The 21,928-nt window shown below is 36.8% G+C and overlaps 1 protein-coding gene across 5 annotated transcripts in view; it reads right to left on the bottom strand.

Annotated features, from left to right (window-relative positions):
• The window catches only part of DENND1A (DENN domain containing 1A), a 217,001-nt gene that overhangs the window by 49,353 nt on the left and 145,720 nt on the right, over nucleotides 1-21,928 (bottom strand). For all 5 annotated transcript variants that reach the window (XM_055793717.1, XM_055793720.1, XM_055793716.1 and 2 more), the window contains 3 exons: nucleotides 1,891-1,992; nucleotides 1,250-1,337; nucleotides 627-667 (listed from right to left, as the gene is read on the bottom strand). In XM_055793717.1, the coding sequence (XP_055649692.1) occupies nucleotides 627-667; nucleotides 1,250-1,337; nucleotides 1,891-1,992 (231 nt within the window). The remainder of the gene's footprint in view (nucleotides 1-626; nucleotides 668-1,249; nucleotides 1,338-1,890; nucleotides 1,993-21,928) is intronic.

The raw sequence follows: 21,928 nt of genomic DNA on the forward strand, positions 1-21,928 counted from the left end.
TAGGCAAATAGAATGCTGCAAAAAATTCTGTGAGAAAACAATTCAATCCTTCCTACTGACTCATACCCATAAAGCAGAAATATTTTACTTTTCAATACATTTCATGTATCAAAAGAGACTTCTAAAATCAGTTATTATTCTAAAATAATATTATAAATATATTCTAAAATAATAACACATTAAAAATCTAAATACTTTTAGAGAATAATTTATGCAACTACAGCACTAAACCAAAGAGATTGCACTTCACACCATTTAGCTTTATAAGAGCTTTTTGGTGTGGCAATGTTCCCTTGTCTTTCCTCTTCTATTAAAAGGAAAGAAAACCCAAATTATTTGCTAAAATGACAATAATTTGTTTCCATCTGTCTCCAAGATATTAAAAGTGGGATTCAAAAACTTGAGAAATCCTATAGTAATTTTTAAGTGTTTTTTTTTTCTTCTATTCTTTCCTTCCTCTGAAGAGTGCATTAGTTTCTCACAACTAAACTCAAGTCGGTCACAGCTAAGCACTGCAGCAAACAACGTTAGCCTTGTTCATGAGGACAGAGGTTAACAGCCATACAGCACTGTAAAATGGTCCAGTAAGAATCAGAATGTTTGTTGGAAGAATATTGTGTTCTTACCCTTACTGTAGAGAGCCACTGGTGGTACAGTTTGTCACTACCTAGAGAGAATCACAAAAACCAAACCGTAACTCTACCGAATAGAAAACAAGTTAGAAATGTGAAGTGTTAGCACTCAGCGGTTCTAGGAGCATGAACAGCACAGGAACAGAACAGAACAATCATTCTCTTCCTTGAATGGAAACACAACAAAAAACTGACAAGATATCTACAATTTTTCTTTTACTTGCTAGGAGACATCTGTATTTTATCTGGGTTGACTTTCAGACATTTAAGAACACTGAGATTTTTTTTTTGTAAGATCGTTAAAAGAAATTTGAGGTGGTTCTGGGTAAAGTCAAGGTTTTTCAGTATGCTCCATTGCAAGGACTCTGAGTTGTACTTTAGCCTTGTGGTAAAGCTGAGGTTTTGTAAACCTGAACAGACTTAATTCAAACTACAACACATTATTCAAAGTTCTTGACAGATGAAAGAACAAACATTTAAGACACTTCAGCTTACGGGTATCATTGAGCCTCAGTTATTTAAGTGAATAACCACAACAACCCATTACATCATGATGGCCCACAAACAGTAGGTCAAGAAGAGTGTCTGAAATTACTTTAAAATACTATATTCCTTACCTGCATATTCTCCCATATTTATCTCTTCTTCAAAAACATCACTGAAGCCCTCACCAGAGTTAAGGAGATCCAGACGGCCATCAATGAACTGCATCAATGTTAAAAGACAGCATAAACAAATCAAGCATCCCATCCTTTATCTTTTCAGAAAGACTTTATTCTGCATTTTCTAGAATAACCTCAATGTTCTTATCAGGAAAGAACTCTAAATAGAACAAATACACAACCAAAACTGGCAAAACATTTACCAATGCAAAGAAGTATGCTGCTTCACTAAAAAAACCAGCATTCACATGTTTTGTTTATACATACATGTCTTCAGCTTCCCTGAAGCAGTAATATCATGTTTAACAGTAATATGCTTTCTGTATGAAGTTTACAGCAGGTATATTTGGTCTAGGTATGCTCAGATCAAAACTGAGCACAGAGACACTAGGGGAAAAAACATACACCTCTTAAAATACAGAAATACTTAATCACCTGGATCTGAGAAGATCCAGCAAGCAGGAATTAAGGTGCTGCACTACATGAATTTTCCTCATTATGTGGCTGACAGATCAAGGATTATAGAAACAGTCCTCAAAAAACCCAATTGTATTGTTAAGGAATCTGCTTCTACATTAGAGCAATTAAGCCAGTACCTGCTTAAAGAGCTGGAGCTGAATGGCATTCTGAAGAAACTGCCTCATGACAGCAGAACGATGGGACACAAATGTTTCTTCACAAAAAGTGATGGGTTCACCCTGTAGAGTTCAAAGCATTAAACACTGAAAAAGCTTTGTCTGAATCCATTTGAATCCCCTGTCTCCATTTTATCTACTTCCCTTCCAAAAGAAATAGATAAACACAGTAGGCCTTACACAACATTGAATAAACTGTAGTTTATTTCCAGGTTTCAATCATTTGAGTGAGAAACAGGCTGGAAACTGGCAAATTGTGTATCATCAAAGTAAAACACATTTGCTTCATGCACATTTTGCTAATGCTGGTGAAACAACTTTCATCATCCAGAAAGGTAATTTTACTTAACGTCCCCCAAAATACGACAGTCATCTGAATTTTGTATATTCTGCTTCTCTGCCTCAGCAGACCTAGCCAGTTAACCTGCACAAATGAGTTAGGAATGTCTACTGTGTCCTCTCCACAGTTCAGGAAGATTAGACTTTTATGTACTGAATGAGTGAAATTTCCTTTTTTCACAACCTTGTTGGCAAAAGACAGAAATTGTTTTGCAGCTCTACTTTTATCTTATTTTAATGAGTTATGTTAATGCTGAAGTCTGCTGTGCATCTGCCATAAGGGCACAATTTCCTCCACACTTAAATCTACAAATACTCAACGTAGCAAGGAAATATATTTATTGAATTAAAAACAAGAAAGTAAAAAAGAATGATAAAATTATACTGATGTATAATTAATATGGAGGCTTTTTCATACTCATACTAAAATATATTTGGACTCTTCATCTGTTGAGTGTTCAAAATCAATATTAGATAGCAAAAAAACCTTGAAACACCCCTTTGAAAAGGGTGGTATCACTCCATCTCTGAGAGCTTTTTATATCAGCAATCTTGTTTTCCTTGGCTGTGTAAAGTCAGGATAACAGTGCCGCTAAAATGGCTGTGCTCAAAAACCCGCCATGCCACAGCATTGCTTGGGCATACTGGTTTTTCCCCACCAATTTATGCTGGAAGCCACCATGTGACCCCAGGATTTCTAACGCCTAATCCACATTAAAAGGATACTAAATCCTCAAAACTATGTTGTGCAAACTGTGATGACATTCACACTTCTTAAGATGCGGAGGTTTTTCCCTGAGTTCACAGTCCATCAGGCTTACCCACTGCTACATTCCCTGCGGAGGCGTGGTGCTACCCCAGAGCTTGTCAACCCGACAGCTGATGTTCACTGCCGACTGCCTGTCCTTGGACATAACTGACCTCACCATTGTAACTACAGGGTGCAAACAGTTATATTGGGTTTTAATGTAATTTATGAGGAAAGTGAAGGAAATATTTGGCATCAAATAATCAGACCGCAGCAATAAATTTTTTCCTGGCCCCCAATGAACTGAACAACCAGAATCGCCGCGATGATACACCATGTACTTCACCTCTAACCCAGCAGTCAACAAGTGCCAGATGTCACAGATTGTTCTTAACAAGAGGAAAAGGATCAATTGCAAGTGACTGTCTAAGCACAGGATGGGTGCCTTTCCGAGAGGGAAGAAGTCACTCTTTAGGATAGTTTCTGTCACCCTTTCCTTTGGCCAAGGAATTTCCATGGGTTTGGAAAAGAAAGCAGGTCTCTTTATGTGACAACTACAGTTTTAGGATGATTAATTTTAAAGAGAATAACCTGTCTTTGATTTATTCTAGCAGATATTTCAAGGAAAAACAAAATCACTACAGTCTTTCTGGGCAAGAAGCATGAATGTGAAAAAACACTTCCCACCCACCCCCACTCCCCCCACCTCCCCCACCCCGGTTCCCTATGGCTTTGTTCTCATCAGGATAAAGAAATAAAACACTTCGTTTCAAAGCATCAAAGGAAAAATGTTTGGAAAAACAGGTCTGGTTGGCATGTGCCTGGTATATAAGACACTGGTGAGTCACTATGACACAATGACTACTGCCATGACAAAGGTTCTGTCTCAAAAATCAAGGTATGTACTGCTTGAAAGGTTGTCATACATTTAAATGACTAACAGCTGATCATGCACTTGTGTTAGCAGATGGCAGAAAGGGACAGAACTTCTGCATGACATGGAAGTGTCAAAACAAGACTTCGAGCAAGAGGTAACTTGGCAAACAGAAAAAGCCATTAGTTGATCTTGAGATGGGATTGATAATTTAGACTAATATATGCTCCTCCAGCAAGAACTTAATATATTATATTCAGTTATTGATATCCCACTTAAGACTTGTTTAAACTCTCTCAGCTACCATGAAGGAAAAGTCAGGATACTACAGAGCACTACAATTAGTAAAAGAAAATCTTAGGAGATTGCAAATGCATCTATTACTACAGAAATGTAGTGACAGACACTTCCCAAGCAGGGCGCAGGCAACTGTAAAACAAACAACAGGATGCAAGGTCTACTGGGCCAGTATGAAAAAGGATTTCCCATCAAATTCAGCTACCAGAATGTACCAAAGGATGCCTCAAAAGTAGTTGTCTGACATAGATACAGTCTGCAGTGTGAAAAGAGCTGGGAGGAACACATGAATCTACACTTTGTCCATGATCAGAGTTTCACCAGAGGAAGGTTTAGCTTTCATGTAATCCTCACTAACAAAACACTTTAAAGCAAACAAGCAACCCTTCCTATAAGCTACAGGAACCCCAAACTTATCCCATGGCCAGAGAAGAGTATGATCATTGTGGAAGGAACTACACCCAGCCAGTCAGAAGCTTCCTCTACTCCACTGTACACGCAGCCCATGGCACCAGCTTCTCTTACAGCCGAGCCATGTACCATTCCTACAGACACACATATTGCAGTTGGGGGAGCCCTGTATTATTATAGCGTTAACACACTTCCTTCCCCAATGTACTAACGATTGAGTTTGTTCATTAGGTTGATTAGACCTTTTGACTTCTTAAGAGACAATTCAGGTTCAACTGCTGCTAGATGACAGGGAAAACTTTAATCATCTAGGTCAAGCGTGAGCTTTTCAGCTTAGAATGCATTAGTACCTTCCATCCTCCATGACCTCCAGAAGGGTGAACACACTGTTGCTAACCCCCATCCACAGCTTCATTACAAAAAGACAAGCTAGACAGCAAGACCATTTTCTTGACAGAGTTAGTTAACTGTAAATTATAAAGCTAATCAGTTCTTCGTTTACTGGCAGATGACATTATACATGAGGGGACATGTTAAGAACTACCAATACTTTGTGAAATGAATGGTCTTGCTCACATGTAAAACAATTACAATAACTTGTCCCAATAAACCCCATCAACTCCTAAACTTGCTGTTTCCAATTAAAATTCAGGCCTTCATTCGTCAACACCTTAAATATCCATTATTCCCCTCTCCAACTATAAACGCCTAACAGCAGCTAAGATAAGGCATTGCAAATGCCCTAAATGTGTGCAAAATATAACTCTATGAGGAATCTGCTTTAATCTGTAATATTAGATAATTCACATATATTTCAAGATTGGATCATAAAATTCTTTTTAATACAAAACCATACACATTTCAAAGATATTTAATCTGCAATCTTAACACAAGAGAAATAACTGCAAAATATAAGACTCAGACTTAAGACTTGCAGATGCACTGAAAAAATAGGTGCCTTTTCTTTATGCCTTTGCAAATCTCCCTTTATATGAATATTTTATATTCACATGGCATAATGAAGTTCATCAGGGCAGTGCTGCTATCTCCTGACCCCTTAAAAAGCTGAAAAGTTCCAGCCCACATCTGATCTGTTGCTGGCCCTATTTTTAAATTGGAATTCTGTTACATTCTAAAATAATGTTTAAAACTGCTTAAGGCAGCAAGTGAAAAACGAAAGGAGCCTAGGACTTACTTCAGACTGTTGCAGTTTCATGAAACCTGCTGTTAAATTTTAAGAAGCCATAATGCAAATTGAAAGATAAAGCCCAATTTTGATTAGCTACACCATAGAAAAAATTCACCATGATCCCCCACCTTTCAGGGAAATCACTTTTCCTCAGAAAGGAAAACTTTCTTTCAGAAGAGCATACAGGACCTTCTGCAGACAGTTATTGTCAGTGAGAGAAGTATTGTATCTGAATTGTCCAACTTACCACACTTGCAGGCAGGCTAGCTAACTGGTTATGGCAATAACTTTCACAGTGAATATAAAGGACTAAAAATACACAGGACAAAAGACAGCACAGATTAGACAAGTACTTAGAGGAAGGGACAGAGGCAAACACAAATGATAATTCTGGGAGGAGACATAGATGCTAAGAACTCACTTCAGTCTAACTATTCCCACTCCTGCAAGAGGTAAGACACCAAAGCCTGCATCTGGATAATGGGGCTTTAAAGCCAGCATGTGACTGCTGGAGAAAACATCAAGATAATAAAGACAGGGTTCAAATTAGGTCAACAGTGAGAGTCTCTTGCACAAGCAAAAATTTCACAAAACTTGATTCTAAAGGGGGGGAAACCCCAAACAAAACCCCACAACCAACAGAAAAAAACCACACCAAAAAAACGCAAGAACCCAAGTGTGAAGATTTTGTTGAGACAACCCTAAAAGTTATGCCATGGAAGATATATGTAATCTCTTCTTCTCTTCTGCATTATCATGGTCAGCATGTGGTGCAGGGTAATGAATTTTGTGCTGCTCTGTGCATGCCTTTAAACCATGTAAGGTGCTCTTTCAAAGCCTCTCTAATAAATACACAAGCCATTAGAGCTGCTCTGTAAACCAGCCACGAAATGAAAAAATGTGGGTGGAATTTAAAGGTGCAGAATGAGACGACAATCTGACAGTCCACAAGCTGTAAGTCTACTGTCAGTACACTATGCAGCAAACCCCCAAATATACAGTAAGAACGACATGCAAGAGATTTATATATCACAGCTTTATTACTACCTAGATCTTGCAAATAACCACATCTTTTACTAAAATTGGTTATGTTGCAAATGACAAAGTAAAGCCTGTAGGGATATTCTAGGAATCATCATCCTTAATTCCATCCAGGATTATAATGAAACTAAGATAGGAGAATGATCCTACTGATCTGGATATATACGTCAATGTCAAATACAACAGCAACCAAAGGCAAGCAACTGCTCTGCAGACCTTTCAAGAATCGTGATTACAATGTCAAGGAAAAATTAGCTCATCACAGCTGAAGAAGGATCATCAGTCAGCCAGCAGGATTCCATAAAGAAAACCTGAAATTGGTGACAGACACCTGATAGGATATTGGCTCATTCAGCTTGCAATTGCAACGACAAATAACCTCCCCATAACTAGTACATACGTTCAGCGCAAGAAAGCTCTTTGCATCTGCCTCAGTCATAATGGAATCAAGAAAGCATAGATCAAATACTCTGCATTAAGCAAATGATACCATAGCTTTATTAGCATTTCAAGATGCAGCTCAGGAACAAAGAAATCATGTGCTCAGAGATTTGACCACACTTCTAAAGAAAACTAAATTAAGACACTGTTCAGAAAGAGACTACCAGTTCTGATAAATTATTATTGCTAAGTGTGATCTTGAAAAGCATTTTAAAACCATGTATTTACCAACACAGAGTGTACTGTCCAAACACTTACTGTCTCATGTAAATGCCCATTTCCATTACCAGTCCAATTTCAGAGTTTTTTTCATGTTCCTCACTAGGGTGTACCCTAGTCTAACTCTGGCAGACATACATCAAGAGTGAATACCCCTACCGTTTTTTTTTTTTAAAAAGATAGATTTATAGCATCTATACTTTTAATAAATACTTTTAATAAGATTCACAGTATCAAACAAAATGGGCCATTTCTCTAAATTCTTAACCCTTGCAATTTCTGGTGAATTGTTATTTCTGACAGCTGTCATTCTGCACGTGATCTGATAACTCCTGTAATAAGTTGTAATATCACCACTGAAGAATAAATAAAAGGCAAAAAGATGATTGTAAGTCAGTCAAATCACTGACATCAATCAAATCAATCACACCAATATTCCCTTCAAAATTTCATGTATCAAAACTTAGATTATACCTGTGCTGTGGATTGTGCGTATATGCACATCCAGCAAGCTGGATTCAGCTACACAGGCATTACCCTTACAGGAGCTTGGGAGCTTGCTTTCACAAAATGTTCCTTGACAGACAAATCACACAAGGCAAGACTGACATATTCTGCACTGCACAAAATAACTTAAACAACGTGCTTCCCCAAACTCCTAACTTGGAGTCACTAACTAGTCACAGAAGTGTTTTTCTGATTGTACTACAAAGAAGTAGCACACACCTCGCACTACCAGAGAAAAAACAGGAAAAGCTTGCAAAACTGTAGAGCCGTTTGTGGTTACTGGCCATAACCCAGTTTTGTCATGTAGATATTGGAAGTTAATAGATTTAAAATTTTCACCTTGTAAGCATTCCCAAAATTCTTACGTAATTCCCTTCATAAAACTAGATAGCAATTGGATCTCTGAGTTAGTCTGCAGAGAAAAAAGCAGACACACATCAACAAATACATCCTTGACCAAAACCCAAATAAACAAGCAAGCATCCTCAGAAAGGACAAATACTGTTTCCTATAACCACTGAAGCTATCGTTAATATTTACCAGCAGGCTGCCAACTAGGATAAAGCAATTTAAACACAGAACTCAACTTTACATGTGAAATTATAATCTGCATATAATAAAGACTTCATCAAAAATTATTTTAACACTGTAATTATAACTCTGTGGCCTGTGCTCCTTTTAGAACCCTAGTAATACATGTACTATTATAACACAATGCGTTATTAAGCTGTAATCAATTCTACAACATCAAAAATGCCTTCAGATCAAAAAACTTTAGGCGCATTAAAATTACTATGAAATTTTTTTAGGGAAAAAATAGAATAAGATTTATTTCCATTAAAATATTGTAGGAAAACCAGCTCAGATACAGAGAGATTAAGTGAAAGTTCAACACCACCCCTTTACACATTTCAGATGGTAATACCCAACACCATTGCAGGATCTGACAAACTTTGCACAAAAAGACCTTCAAACAAAAGATGAAACTAATGAAAAATGTGTAACTGGAGAAAAATTACATCACATAGCCATGTTTTTGCTTTTCCTTTCAAACCCTTTTAGTTTATTAGGATACCTGGCATTTTCACGCTAGACCAAGTAAAATGACACATAGTCATATTCACAAATAATGAAACTACTTTACTGTAATAGAGCAAGCCATCTTTCAAAGTGTTTATATGGCTAATTCAAGCCACAGCCTGCCCTGATTTCTGAATCACCTGCATCAGCCAGCCGTTTCCCATCCCTAAGCAACTGATACAGCCTCGTGTCTCTCGAATTCACACAACAAACCTGGAAGATAAAGTGCAAAGAAGCCAGCAAGAAAGCATTTAGGGCTGGGGAAAAAAAGAAAAAAAAGGGGGAAAAAAATAATCACTATTTCACAGATCAAGAATAGAGGCATGAAAATAATAAGTAACTTGTACACGGTCACAAAAGTCTCTGGCAGAGCCAGGGAAAAGAACCGAAATTTCTTTAATCCCTGTTCAGTACCTTAAATACAAGGCTATTCTTCCTCTTCCTACTTGATATTGTGTCAATGCATGAGTGTAGGTGTTGAAAGACTAACAAAAGAAAAGTAATAGTATGGTATTACGAGCTGAGAAACCTAATCTTTATCAGATACAGCAAATCTCTATGATGCTGCCTGCACTAGGAACTCTCTCTTTGTCCTGAATATGCTTTAAATTACTGGTATAATGTGTACTGTATATTGTTCCACTCTTATATTTATTCCACAAAAACCCCTGTGGCCTGCATGTGATTTTATCATTAGCTGGCAAGGTAATTTCAGGGCCTAGTTCTGCAATCATTCCATGAGCAATACTCCCATTGAAGCTGGTATGTTCTGCATGCAAAGCAGCTACCAATTCAGGTTCCCTATAATAAAAAGGCCTTTTGCTACTTTAACTATTGTGGAACGTTAGTGACAATACAAAAAAGGAGAAAAATTACAGTGCAATTCTTTATACAAGTTATTTTATACTATGATAAAATATAAAAAGTGTGCTTGGAAACAGAATCTACACAAAGTATTTTGTATGAGAAAAATGACAAGCTTTTTTTTTGTTGTTTGTTTCATTTATTAAAACTCAATAGAATACAAAGTATTTTGTTAAAATAAAGATCTCTGCAAAACCGACAAATGACTGGCCAAGATTTAGAAATGACCAATATGCCTAAAGGTCACAAATGTTAATATTTTGCTTTCTTTTGGTTTCTTAGATACATGTAAAAAGCCAAGCCTCACCCAAATCAATGAACCTTCCAGGATTCACCCAAGGAAAAATGCTGGAAATATGTTTTTGTGCAGGATGTATACAACTGCTCTGTATGATGATCCTCAAAACAGCTATTTTCAAGGCTAAAATATTTTAATATTTAGATGCTAATATAGATGCAGAAGGAGAATAAACTGTCTTCAACTTCACTAAAACAACCTGAGAGAAGCTTTAGTCATAAAGGTAGGTCATAAAATCCTATTCTCTTTGCTAAAAGTAGCACATCCCCTGTCTCTCTAAATAAAATGTATATAATGGAATTACACTTTAAATTTTCACAGAGTTAGAGACATCTAGTCTCTAGTAGATATACTAATGCACAAGATGTAAGATAACATGATATACAATGCCCCTCCTTCATAGAATATCTGACAAAGTAAATGCCATTACTATAATAGAATGCACTGTAGTTCAATTTGTCGTATTACACCACTTGATATTTTATTGCGGAAACCTCAACTATTGCCATGAAAAAACACAGCTAGAAAAGAAGTCACATCCCCTGAGAGAGGTAATCAAAGGCACTGGATAGTAACACTGGAAAAAGGTTTAATTCCTTTCTGTTCAGGTCACATAATGGTCTATGGGGAAACCTAAGTGGTCAGTAATTAATATATAAATGCACACACACATATGCTTGCTATGGTTAATTTATCATATATGTAACATCGTAAATCAATGAATTATGTCACTAGACTCTTAAAGATGCAACAGCATCCATTCCTGGGAAGAACTGGAACTAGCGACACCAAAGACCCCTGCCTCTATAACGCTCCTTACAGAGCATTAGTATGTTACATGTCTGCCCAAACAACTTCCAGGAAAGAACTCAGAAACCAAGTCCACAACTGCTCAAGATGTTTCTCTTTACAGGTGGAAAAAAGCAAAGTAAAGCATTTCCCTTTTAAAATAAATAAGAGCTCTTAATTCACCTTTTGCCATTTATTCACTCTGCTCGTCAGAAAGCAGCTCAGATTTTACTGCGTGAGAGGGCAAGACACAGATAGAACCACAAAAACTGTGCTACTTTTCAATTACTTTTAACATAGCTCCTCAATCATTGGCACTAAATGAAGCCCCTTCCCCCATCTCACAATAGGTTGAGGATCCTGCCATGTTAGAAAACATAATTTTTTATGTTAGGTTTGATTTTATTTTGGCAGGCTCTCTTCTACATCACCTCACTTCTTGCAGTTTTTGGTCAAACCCTTTAAGGGGAGGGGAGGGAGAGAGAAGACATCCCGCCTCTGAGAGACTGAGAATGCTGTGTCTTGCAAGCATTTATTTCAAGGCGTGTAATCTGTCTCAGTTCCCCAAATCCTTCCTGGTATATTCATTTAAAAAAAGTTGCATCCAGTATGAGGTTGAAAAACGAGCAGATTTTTTTTTTCACCACTTCCCCCGCAGGTTTTGCTCAATCCATGATGAAGTAACCGGAGGGAATTTGTTCTGCATTCCTGCAACCCTACAGCTCTCACACACTGAAGCTGGGCTCTGCAGCAAGTGTAATTATTTAGTGTTTGGCCGCATGACTCCTCCCAACTCCCATTATATCAGCTACACATTTTTGACATGGAAACCATGCAAAATTTCTGAACTCTTTTGTGAGGGGGGAAGAATGCCATCTAATTAGACCACATGTGCAGAGAAGCATCTGGCTCAGAGCACAGCAGTTTGCACAGTTCCTTGAGTTGTCGTGGAGACAAGCACATGACCTGCTCAGCGCTGAAACTCTGGGGCACGGATCCAGATGCACTTCTAACACATTCTGACAGAGAGCAGATGGGCAGATATTTGCTGGGCCAAAAATGCCAACTCTACTCCCCTCCAGACCCACATGCCCTCAATGATAATTTTTATCTTGTAAAAGTCCTTCTCATCTGCCCTGGGACCTCAGGCTTTCTCACCTAGGAAACAGAACTAAACCTGCCAAGATTTCAGTCGGAAGAGTCCACAAACTTCAATCCCATTTACACAATAGGTGTAAGGAGTACTAACAATTGACAAAACATTATCCAAATATTTGAAAAATCACTCATTTTGATGCTTCGTTTTGGCATTCAATTCAAATAGCATTCATGGAAAAAGGCACATGAATTTCTGTGATTCACATGGTGCATTATTACTACTTCTCGTCTGGTGAGGTTTGATGCTGTTTCAATTATTAATAAAGTAAAACAAACGTTGCTCTACATGTTCATAATAATTGCTCATAATGATGCCTATGACTGCGGTGACTTCACAGCTTTGAGATCCTATTTTCGGTTTCTTAATATCCTTTCAACTGTATGAATACATGTTTTCTGTTCTAGATTCCTTTTTAACTTTAATGCTTTAGTTCAAATTAGCTTGGCATTCTGCTAAGAACATCTTCAAGGGAAACAAAGTTGACTAAAATATAAGAGTCTCCCAACTTTGGCTGAAAAGCCTTAATACTGCACAAGCACTGAATATGCCTTCTAGGAGGCACATGATCTTCTATCCATTTTATAAGATGACTTTCCAGGAAAAAATAATTCCTCTGCTCAAACTCCCTCAGAAAGACCCACAACTTATGACTACAGTTGCCTGCAGACTGGGCATCTTATAGCCCAAGATTTTCTCTGTGATTGCTTCACCTGCTGCAATGAAAGGCCAGCAGCCGAGAAAGCCAGGCAAACAAACATGAAACAGCACCAGAAAACACCCTCCGCCTGCTTGTGTCATCTTCAAGAAAGCTGACTGCTCCGCAGGGCTGGACTACATACTTCCCAGTGCCCCAGAGCACCTACATCACGGATGCTACCTATTACCACATAGGCACTTCCTGCTGAAAAGTCAAGAAAGCTGGTTAGGGTGGAAAAAGTTACTAAATAACCAACAAAGTACCTGCACTGCAAAATTAGCATTTTGAACTTTCCCTGTTAAAAACTAGAATAAGCACTGACTTGAGCTGCCTTCTGAGCTCATTTGATAAATGCACATACACGTCTGCTCTTCATAGGCATAATTGCTTTGACCCAAGCACACACAAAAACTTTACATAACTATTCTAGCTTTAAAACAAATAAATAATAAACCAAACACAATGTTATCAAATCTCAAGAAATTTAAACACTAGAATGTAGCAGATATTTGCCAATAATTGCTATGGCTAAGAATCACACCAGAACACCTCATTAGCTCAGTTATTGTCTGCTGCATTGATTACTACATGTGTATTTTTCCCATATTTTAATTTTAAATGTACAAAATTACATTGCTCCAAATGTAAAAGTTGTTCATTTAAAGAATGAAACTTGCCTAATGGTGTTCTTAGTTCTGCTAATTCAATATTTGACATTCAACAGCAATTCAATGTCATTTTTTAAGGTTAAACAAAATACTCTGGAACCATTTTTGTCCTCTACCAAAGAAAACCAACCAAACAACACACACATCTATTAAGCACAAAATTTCTGACTGCTTAGATTTATACCCTATATAAATACTTTCCAAAGCTTAAAAACCATACCTAAGGTGCTAAAGAGTTAATACTTTGTACTGTGGTCACTGTAAACAAGCACAATTTCAGCTAAGCAATATTGCTGTCAGAGACACAACGCTTTGCAGGTGTGGGCAATAATTAAAGGTTTCAGCACATCTACCTGGGTGAAGTATTTTTGCCTCCTATTCCAAGGAGGAAGCCCTCTCTGTGGAGAGCAGAAGAGCTCATTAATGAGGCTAATTAGGTGTAAAGGGGGTAGAGTCTGGCATCAGCTGCAGCTTATAGTAGCTAATCATTAAGCTCTGTAATCTCTACCCCAGAACAGCAGATGATCGTGTTCCTAGGTGACTGATGTTGCTAAGAAAATTTCCAGCACCTGAGTACCTGACCAAATACTTTTTGGTGAGGCTAAAAATTCCCTTAACCCCCCACATGCCAGACAATGGAGTCAACATAATTTCTTCACTCATCAATTTTCTAACAATGGATACCCAGAGGTCTGAACTTAGCATGAGGTCTATAATGCCATTTATTTCAGAATTTAAAAGAATAAATACAAATCAATGCCATCGAGAGTGTATGGAAAGGAAGGCCACTAAATAATGGTTGGTGGAGCAACATGCAAGAAGAATACAGGTATGAGCAACAATGCTTGGAAACAAGTGATCACATATAGCTCCTAAAGGTTTGTGAGTTCTCCTTGTAATTTCTTGGCATAAAGCAGTGAGGATAGTTACAATACCACAGGGATGAAAGCCTTGTTAATAAATATGTAAAATAAGGATTTCATTGTACTCACCTAATTTGAAATGAGAAAAAGGACATAATTTCCATGGAGAGAGAATACATGAAAGCAGAGCTCAGTCTGGAACTTGTTTTGTAAAATGAATTGTAAGAATGGCAAAAACTCTTCCAGCACCTCAACATGAATTTTTGAGTTGATCAGGCAAAAAAGACCTTTTATTGGCAACCTGCTACTGTTCTTTTTCTTCTCCAGTTTAAACAGTAGAGTTTTTAGATTCAATTCAATTTCAACAAGAAATAGAATATTTTTCTTCTGCAATTATTTTACTGCCCGATAGCACAGCTTGTAATAGATCCTTGAATTACTCATGAATGAACACTAAAGCAAAATCTCTTTGAGTTATTAAAAGCGGTACATTTTAAAAGGTGCATTTTCATACTGACCAAGAAGCTACGCAGCAATTTTGTAGAGATCACCAGATTGCAAATATGATTAAATCTGCATATTTAGCCGATCCTTATTGTCACTGGAATGAAAAAGAAAAACAACCCACCCCAGTTTTCTCTGCTTTTGTTTACTAACTGAAATGTTTAAGGATTAAAAAGAAAAATGCCTTGCAAAACCGAAAAGATGAGCAAGTACCACTGAAGTAATAAAGGCTCAAATGCATTTAATACAAACTCACTTGTCTCCATGTTACCTGTGGACTTGGAGATGCACAGATTAAATAACACGAGCTGCTCAGAGGTGGCACTGGCTCTCATTATGGTCAGGGATAAGGATGCACACGTCCAGATAAACCCCACTGGTAACCCAAGACTCCTCTTGATATCAACAGATAAAAAAGTCTCCAATAACAACTAGCACCTTGTCTCACAACAATGCAGAAGTCAGTTGAATTGGGTGATAAATGCTTTGTGGCCAGCATCATATTATTTTTAATAATTCTGCAGATATATCGTAAAGACAAAACCACATGGCTAGTACAGGGTTTTTAGAAAAGCCTTGATAAGCCCCCTCCCCAGCACTGAACACACAGTAGCTTTAACTTTTTCTATTCTAGAACGACATATGCACAAGAAGCTTTCAGGTGGGTATGGAAAGTGCTCAACATTGAAGGTGTAGCACAGTCTCAAACAGAAACATTGACTTTTCTGAAAGACAACTGTTAGCAAAACACCTCAGAATGCCTGAAATGAAGAAGGGCTGGGAGAGCCTTGTGCACCCAGCATCTGGAACAAGTTACCGCTTTTTCTTTTTTTACTTTATGACAAGTTACATAATTCTGTAGCAGTATCTCATCTCCAATGGTTGATATCCAAACATAGGATAGAGAAAAAAAATTATGAATGACAAGACAGGAGTTGAAACCCACAGTTTTAGAACAAAAGGGCTATAACTGATGACATGAAAAGTCCATCTGCCTGCTGTTCCATCTCCAGTGTAGGCATCAGAAGATGCTCAGGGAAGACCAGGAAGGTAGAAAGCCTGAATGTTATTTCTCCCCCTCAGACTGTCAGACCGAGATCTTCATGTCAACAAATTTACTGAGTCTATTGTTGCTGGTGTATTAAATAAACCCGAACAGAAGCTTCTCCCAACTATCTCTCCAATCATCCCCCAAACCAAGACAAACTTCCTCAGTATCATTTGATAAAGTGCTTGGCAGGATTACCACCTACTGTATGAAGAATTTCTCATTTACTTTGAACCTTTCCTGTTACAAATCTCACTTGATTGCCCCTGTTTTTTTTAATACTGGAAGGGACAATGAGAAGTCACTCCCTATCCTCCTTCAAACTGTAAGAACATGCTTCTCCTGTAAATCATGCGACAAAATTGTCTGACGTTCACAGTAACTCCAGTATTCAAACCAGGTTAGACTTTTATGGAGGAAAATGTGCAATGATGCCTGTAAGCAAGAGGTGTGTTTAGCAACAGGAGTAAGTACAAACAAGCATCTGAATTAAACAGAGAAAAGGGCAAAACAGAACTATACTGCACTTGAGTGAATGGTAACAAACTTTATTTCCCTAAAGTGTAACTCACCACCAAAATCATTTATGTCCCAAGGTTGGACTGCAGAGACAAGAAAACCTGTTCAATGGAGTGATTCCAAGATTTGGCACTATTTCTGCATTGTTTTAATGTTCCTGACAAGTGCTCCATTGTTTCTTAGCCATATACACACTTCATTTCAGTAATTAGCTGTCAAAGCAGGCCCAACAGCAACTTAGTATTGTCTGCTCAAATCGTATTAATGAAATGCAATCCACTCAAATGTCCTGAATGCGTATCTGTAATTGCGTTAAATAGAGAGGCTGGGGACATCAGCAAACTTCAAGCTTCTGAACAGGGCATTACGATGGAGCACGTTAATCCATTATTTCTTAGGGATTTGACAGCCAATTAATATTACAGGGCTTCCTATACAGCAATAAGGACTGATGATCCAACATTATTTTCTTAATTTTTTTAAGCACAAGAAGTGACTTTTCAGACTCTGGGCTATCAAAGTAAAAGCGGCGCATAACGTTTGTGAACACAACACCCTTAAAGGCAGAAAAGCAAGAACTGTAGGTTGCAGCATTGCAAAAGTAATTTTTGTTTTTAAAGACTCAGCATCCATATGTTGAAACCTAAATGTAGAATACTTAATGGATACACTACACTAAGCATAAGTAAAATCAAATAAAACCCAAGATTTTATTAAATATATACCAGTTTAGAAGAATTCTTCTATGACTATTAGAATCAACGCTCCCAAAGAATAAGAGAATGCAATTGATTACTTCTGGCTGTAAACTGATACTTGTCAGTCAAGTCACTATATAATTGTCTCCATTTTCTGTTTCATGTTCTCCCTCACCAAAGACTTTTCCAAAGAACAGAATTTGGACAAGATAAAAACCAAGAAACAAGAAAAACATGTAAGGGAAATATCCTGTGGGTATAGTAGTCTTTGGAAAACTTTCATGTCAGTTATGACTGAAAAATTGCTATTAAAATTTAATTAAAATTGAGCACAACAAGCTATGACAAGATAATGGATGGGAAACATAGCTTTAAGGCAGAGCAAGGATATCTAGAACTCTGAATAGATGTGATGTTTTATTTTTGGCTATGTTTGGCAACTATTCTTGAGATTTCTGAAACACATCTTAATTATAATGATCTACAGAAATTCACAGAAAAGAACAGCACTGCATTTTAGTTAGCTAAAGATCTGTAACATAAGCCAAATATGTAAGAGATTTTTAGAACTCCAGTACCATCTAGTCCTTGATTTCATTCACATTCAGACCCACATCAGAGAACACTTTTTTTTTCCAACTAAAAAGCCCCTGCAAGCCCCTCCGAAACCATTATTTTGTGACTTATCTGTAAATAAAATTAATTTATTTCCTCACACAGGTAGAAATTCTTTGGATATCATTTATCTCCATAGTTGAAGGTAACAATCAAATCCGGCATCACATAAACCTGAAGCAAAAGCAGTCAAAAGCTTTGGAAATTACTTTGACTCAAGGAAATCAATAGCCCTTTACCAGAGACAGCTTCTTCGCTCACACTGAGAACTCATTTTAAGAGAGCTGGAATGCAACTTATTCAACATGTAAAGGAGAACACAGGATTTAAGTGACATTTAGAAGACAACGCATACTCCAAACATAAGCTTAAAATCCCCAGTTGGGGGGATGCAATGTACATAGATTTTTAAATTTTTGATCAAGAAGTCCTCCCAAAACAATATGTATTTACAGTTTCACAGATACGTTTGGGGAAAATATTACATACCTACTACACTAAATTTACCTTAAGTATGAACCTCCTTGATCAGATTCAGCTTCTGTAACAAGAAATTTAAAAGAACCCACCACCTTCTGAATAATGCTGGTTAGGTGCTTTTACTTACAGTTACTACATTGACAATGTATAAAGACCACAGCACAACAGCTTTGCTCACTATCAGTCAACCAAGACTGTAACTCATCTCATATGATTTTATTACCAGAGACACAGCAGCCATTTAACATATTTAAAATTTTAGGCAAGAAATTAAGGTGAGCGACAGCATTTCCCATTCTTTACATGCCTTCAACTGTTCAGTATAAAATGTTCTTGTATATAAGAAGAAAGCATCTTTAGGTAAGTGTTCTTTATTTTTCATGTATTCTTAGTGAAGAATATGTAATAAATTATTAGTTGACACTTCACCTATACAAGTACAGACGGATCCTGAAGAAAGGCAAACTAATCACATTTGTAATCCCTACAAATTGCTTTCATTTTCACCATTAATCCTCTCTAAGAAAAACTGTACTAGAGATACAGATTTTAACTACTGCTTGGAAAGCTCCACTGAAAGTAATTCTTTGATACATTTTTCTTTTCATTTAACAGCATGAGTAAGCAATGTACATGTATCATTTACAGCTTTTAAAGCACATTCAGAGCAAAACCATGCCACCTTCACTTCCACATTACTTTTGACAATCTAGGGTAAGTTACTACCACTAATACTTAATGCCAAATAGGATGCTTGAAGAGTCAGTAACAAGTTTTACACTTTTAGAATCACCAACATATAAATAAGTACGTATATATAAAACCAGCATATAGCTACTCACATGAGATCAGCTATAAAATTTCTTACTATATAAATCACAGAACTAAATGCTGCATCAGAAATTATTCAAAAGGGAGCTACACTTGGACACAAAAGTAACCTTTAAGGAGTTAAAACGTCCTCAACTACAAGTCAAGTTGAAACTTATTTAATTAGGTTCTGTATTTGAAAAAATGAAATAAATTCTTTCATTAACTAAACCAAACTCCCTTAAAGGCAACAATATGTTCCCTCTCTGTCAGGACAGAGCGCAATGAAATCTTTATTTTAATTGGGGTTAGCTAAGGGGCCATTTGGCTTCAGATGCTTTGTTTATCAGCCCTAAGCTTTACAGCTTAACCAGTACTTGAAATATTTTATTACAGAATGATTTCATTAAAAAAAAAAAAAAGGAAATAAAGTAAAAAAAAGTACACTCTTCCAAGCAGATTTACATAGAGATAATTTAAAATGTGCATTTTGAAAACTGGAAGTCCAAGTCAAAGGTATCTCAAAAGAAAACACTGATTTGCTTTTGCATTATTGTGATATAGGTCTCCTTTATAAATGCCCTGTTCTAACGGTTTCTGCATCATGCCCTTCCCTAAGCAACCCAGCAAAGATGCAACTGTAGAACAATGGATCTCTCCATGGCAATGATTACAATGAAGCAAGCAAACGCACCTCATTTTTGTATTTTGTCACAACCACGCTTCCTTTGCTGTGGACAACGCTTCAGAACCCTTCACATTGTGTGGATTTCCACTTCACAACTAACTGGTGCTGCAGGAAGCAAGGAAGGCTCTCTCCAATGCACGAGAACTCAGATACAAGCCTTTCATAAGAATAAAAATTCCAGTTCATATGAAACTCATTCAAGGGGAAAGCTTACTTTCAATTTTTTTTCTGAACAGCTTTGAACTTTCATATGAAAACCTTGGAGTCTTGGACCTGAAAAGGTGGAGTTGAGCAATTCAATTTTAAAACAAAGAAAACAAATTCTCGTTCAGTAGATTACACCTTTTTCCTGTAATAAACTAATTTAACAAATATCAGACACCTTCAGTAATACAGTTACTGAAAATATTACGGAAAACAGTTATCACAGAAATGGACAGTGAACAGCAACTCTACAAAGACATAACCTCAGTTCATTCCAAACAGCAGATAAAATTAATGAAATAATCCAGAAGAATTTCCTGCTTTATCATGAGGATCAAGCTCAGACCAGATTTTGCATTTAGTCCTTACCAAACCTCCAAGCCTTAGGAGTGTTCCTAAAACTAAAATAAAATGGAAAAAGAAAAAGAAAAAAGAAAACTTCAAATCTAGTTTCCACAAATTAAATACAGTATTACGATATTTTCATATTCTTTTCTCCTGTGGTATCACTGAAATTTGAACTGTCAGAAAGGTTTTTATAATTTGGAAAAAAAGGTATTTCATATAATTTCTAGTTGTCTTCTGGAGGACATTGGCATTATGTTGCTAATAGTTTTATGCATGTTGCGTAACAGCACACTACGCATTTAAGATATAAAAACTATGCCAACAGTATTTTATTAATTTCAGTTTAAGAATTTGGTTTTGTTGTTAAAACAAACATTGCCTTTCTCTTATTTTTAGAAATAAAAGCATGGCTGCCGAATCTGAAAGAATAAAGCTTAATTCCAACAAAACATTGAGTCCTGTGCTTCCCGTGTTTGCTGCCTTAAACAAAACACAACAAATTCAAAATTAAATATATTGCTTTTAAATTTTTTCTCTTGATGACTTTTTGCATATCTTCTCTGTACTGTTCCCTCATGAGAACTATAATAAAATGAAGTGTTTCTGCAACTTTTCAGCAGGTATTTTGATTTGAAAGTGATCACAGTTTTCTCCACAATCTTTATACAGTTAATGTCCTGATCATCTAGCAAATAAGTACAAGACTTAAATTGACATAAATATGTATACTTTTCTCTAACATTGGAAACTAATTTTTGTATCTCTAAATGAAAAATACTTTTATTAAAAAATATCCAGTGAATATACCAACTATTGAGTTCAAAGCAAAGACACCACATGTGTCTAAATAAATATCAAGGAAGTGTCAGAGGTAAATGAGGAGAGACCAGGTGAAGTGTGTGTGATGTGTTAATTGTATTAAAAAAAAATAATAGAGCAAGACCGAGAAGCTGAACTTCCAATTATCATAATGGTATCTACTTCACAACACATTTTCAAACTTGAAAGAGACATTTTAAACCATAGGAATTCTGAGCAGAATACCTCCAGCTGTGTTCTGCATAAATCTTGCACACTGTACATACGCAGTTTATTTAAATACCAAGTAAAGTTATGACTTACAAAATGCATATTTCAGTCACAATAGAATATCTGTCATTGCCAAAAGCTGCTACACATTGAATGAAAGGAACAGAAAACAACAAATTAAATTAGAAACGGATAAGAAAAGACAGAATGCTTTCATTTGATGTCTTACCAGACTGAAGAAGTGTGTGTTTTAAAGAACAACATAGTTATCAGCCCTCTGCAGAATTTACATTTTTGCGCCCCCCAAAACAGAAGAAAGAAGAAAAGAGTGGTCTTCAGTGTTAGATTAATTTTTGACTACATAGCATTTTGGTCATGAGCCAGAAGTTACCTTTCACTAATGCTCTGCCTATACCAAAATCAACATATCTGTGACCAACAGTTGCCCAATTCTCTGATGATATGCAAGAGCCAAATCAGAAAAGGGGCTCAGTCCCCCATTCCTTATTTTACCTTTACAGAAACCTAGAACAAAGAACAAGTCCAACACGAATACCCAGGCAAGCAGTACC

This window comes from Falco peregrinus, chromosome 1, assembly GCF_023634155.1.
Source record: "Falco peregrinus isolate bFalPer1 chromosome 1, bFalPer1.pri, whole genome shotgun sequence".
Lineage (NCBI taxonomy): Eukaryota > Metazoa > Chordata > Aves > Falconiformes > Falconidae > Falco > Falco peregrinus.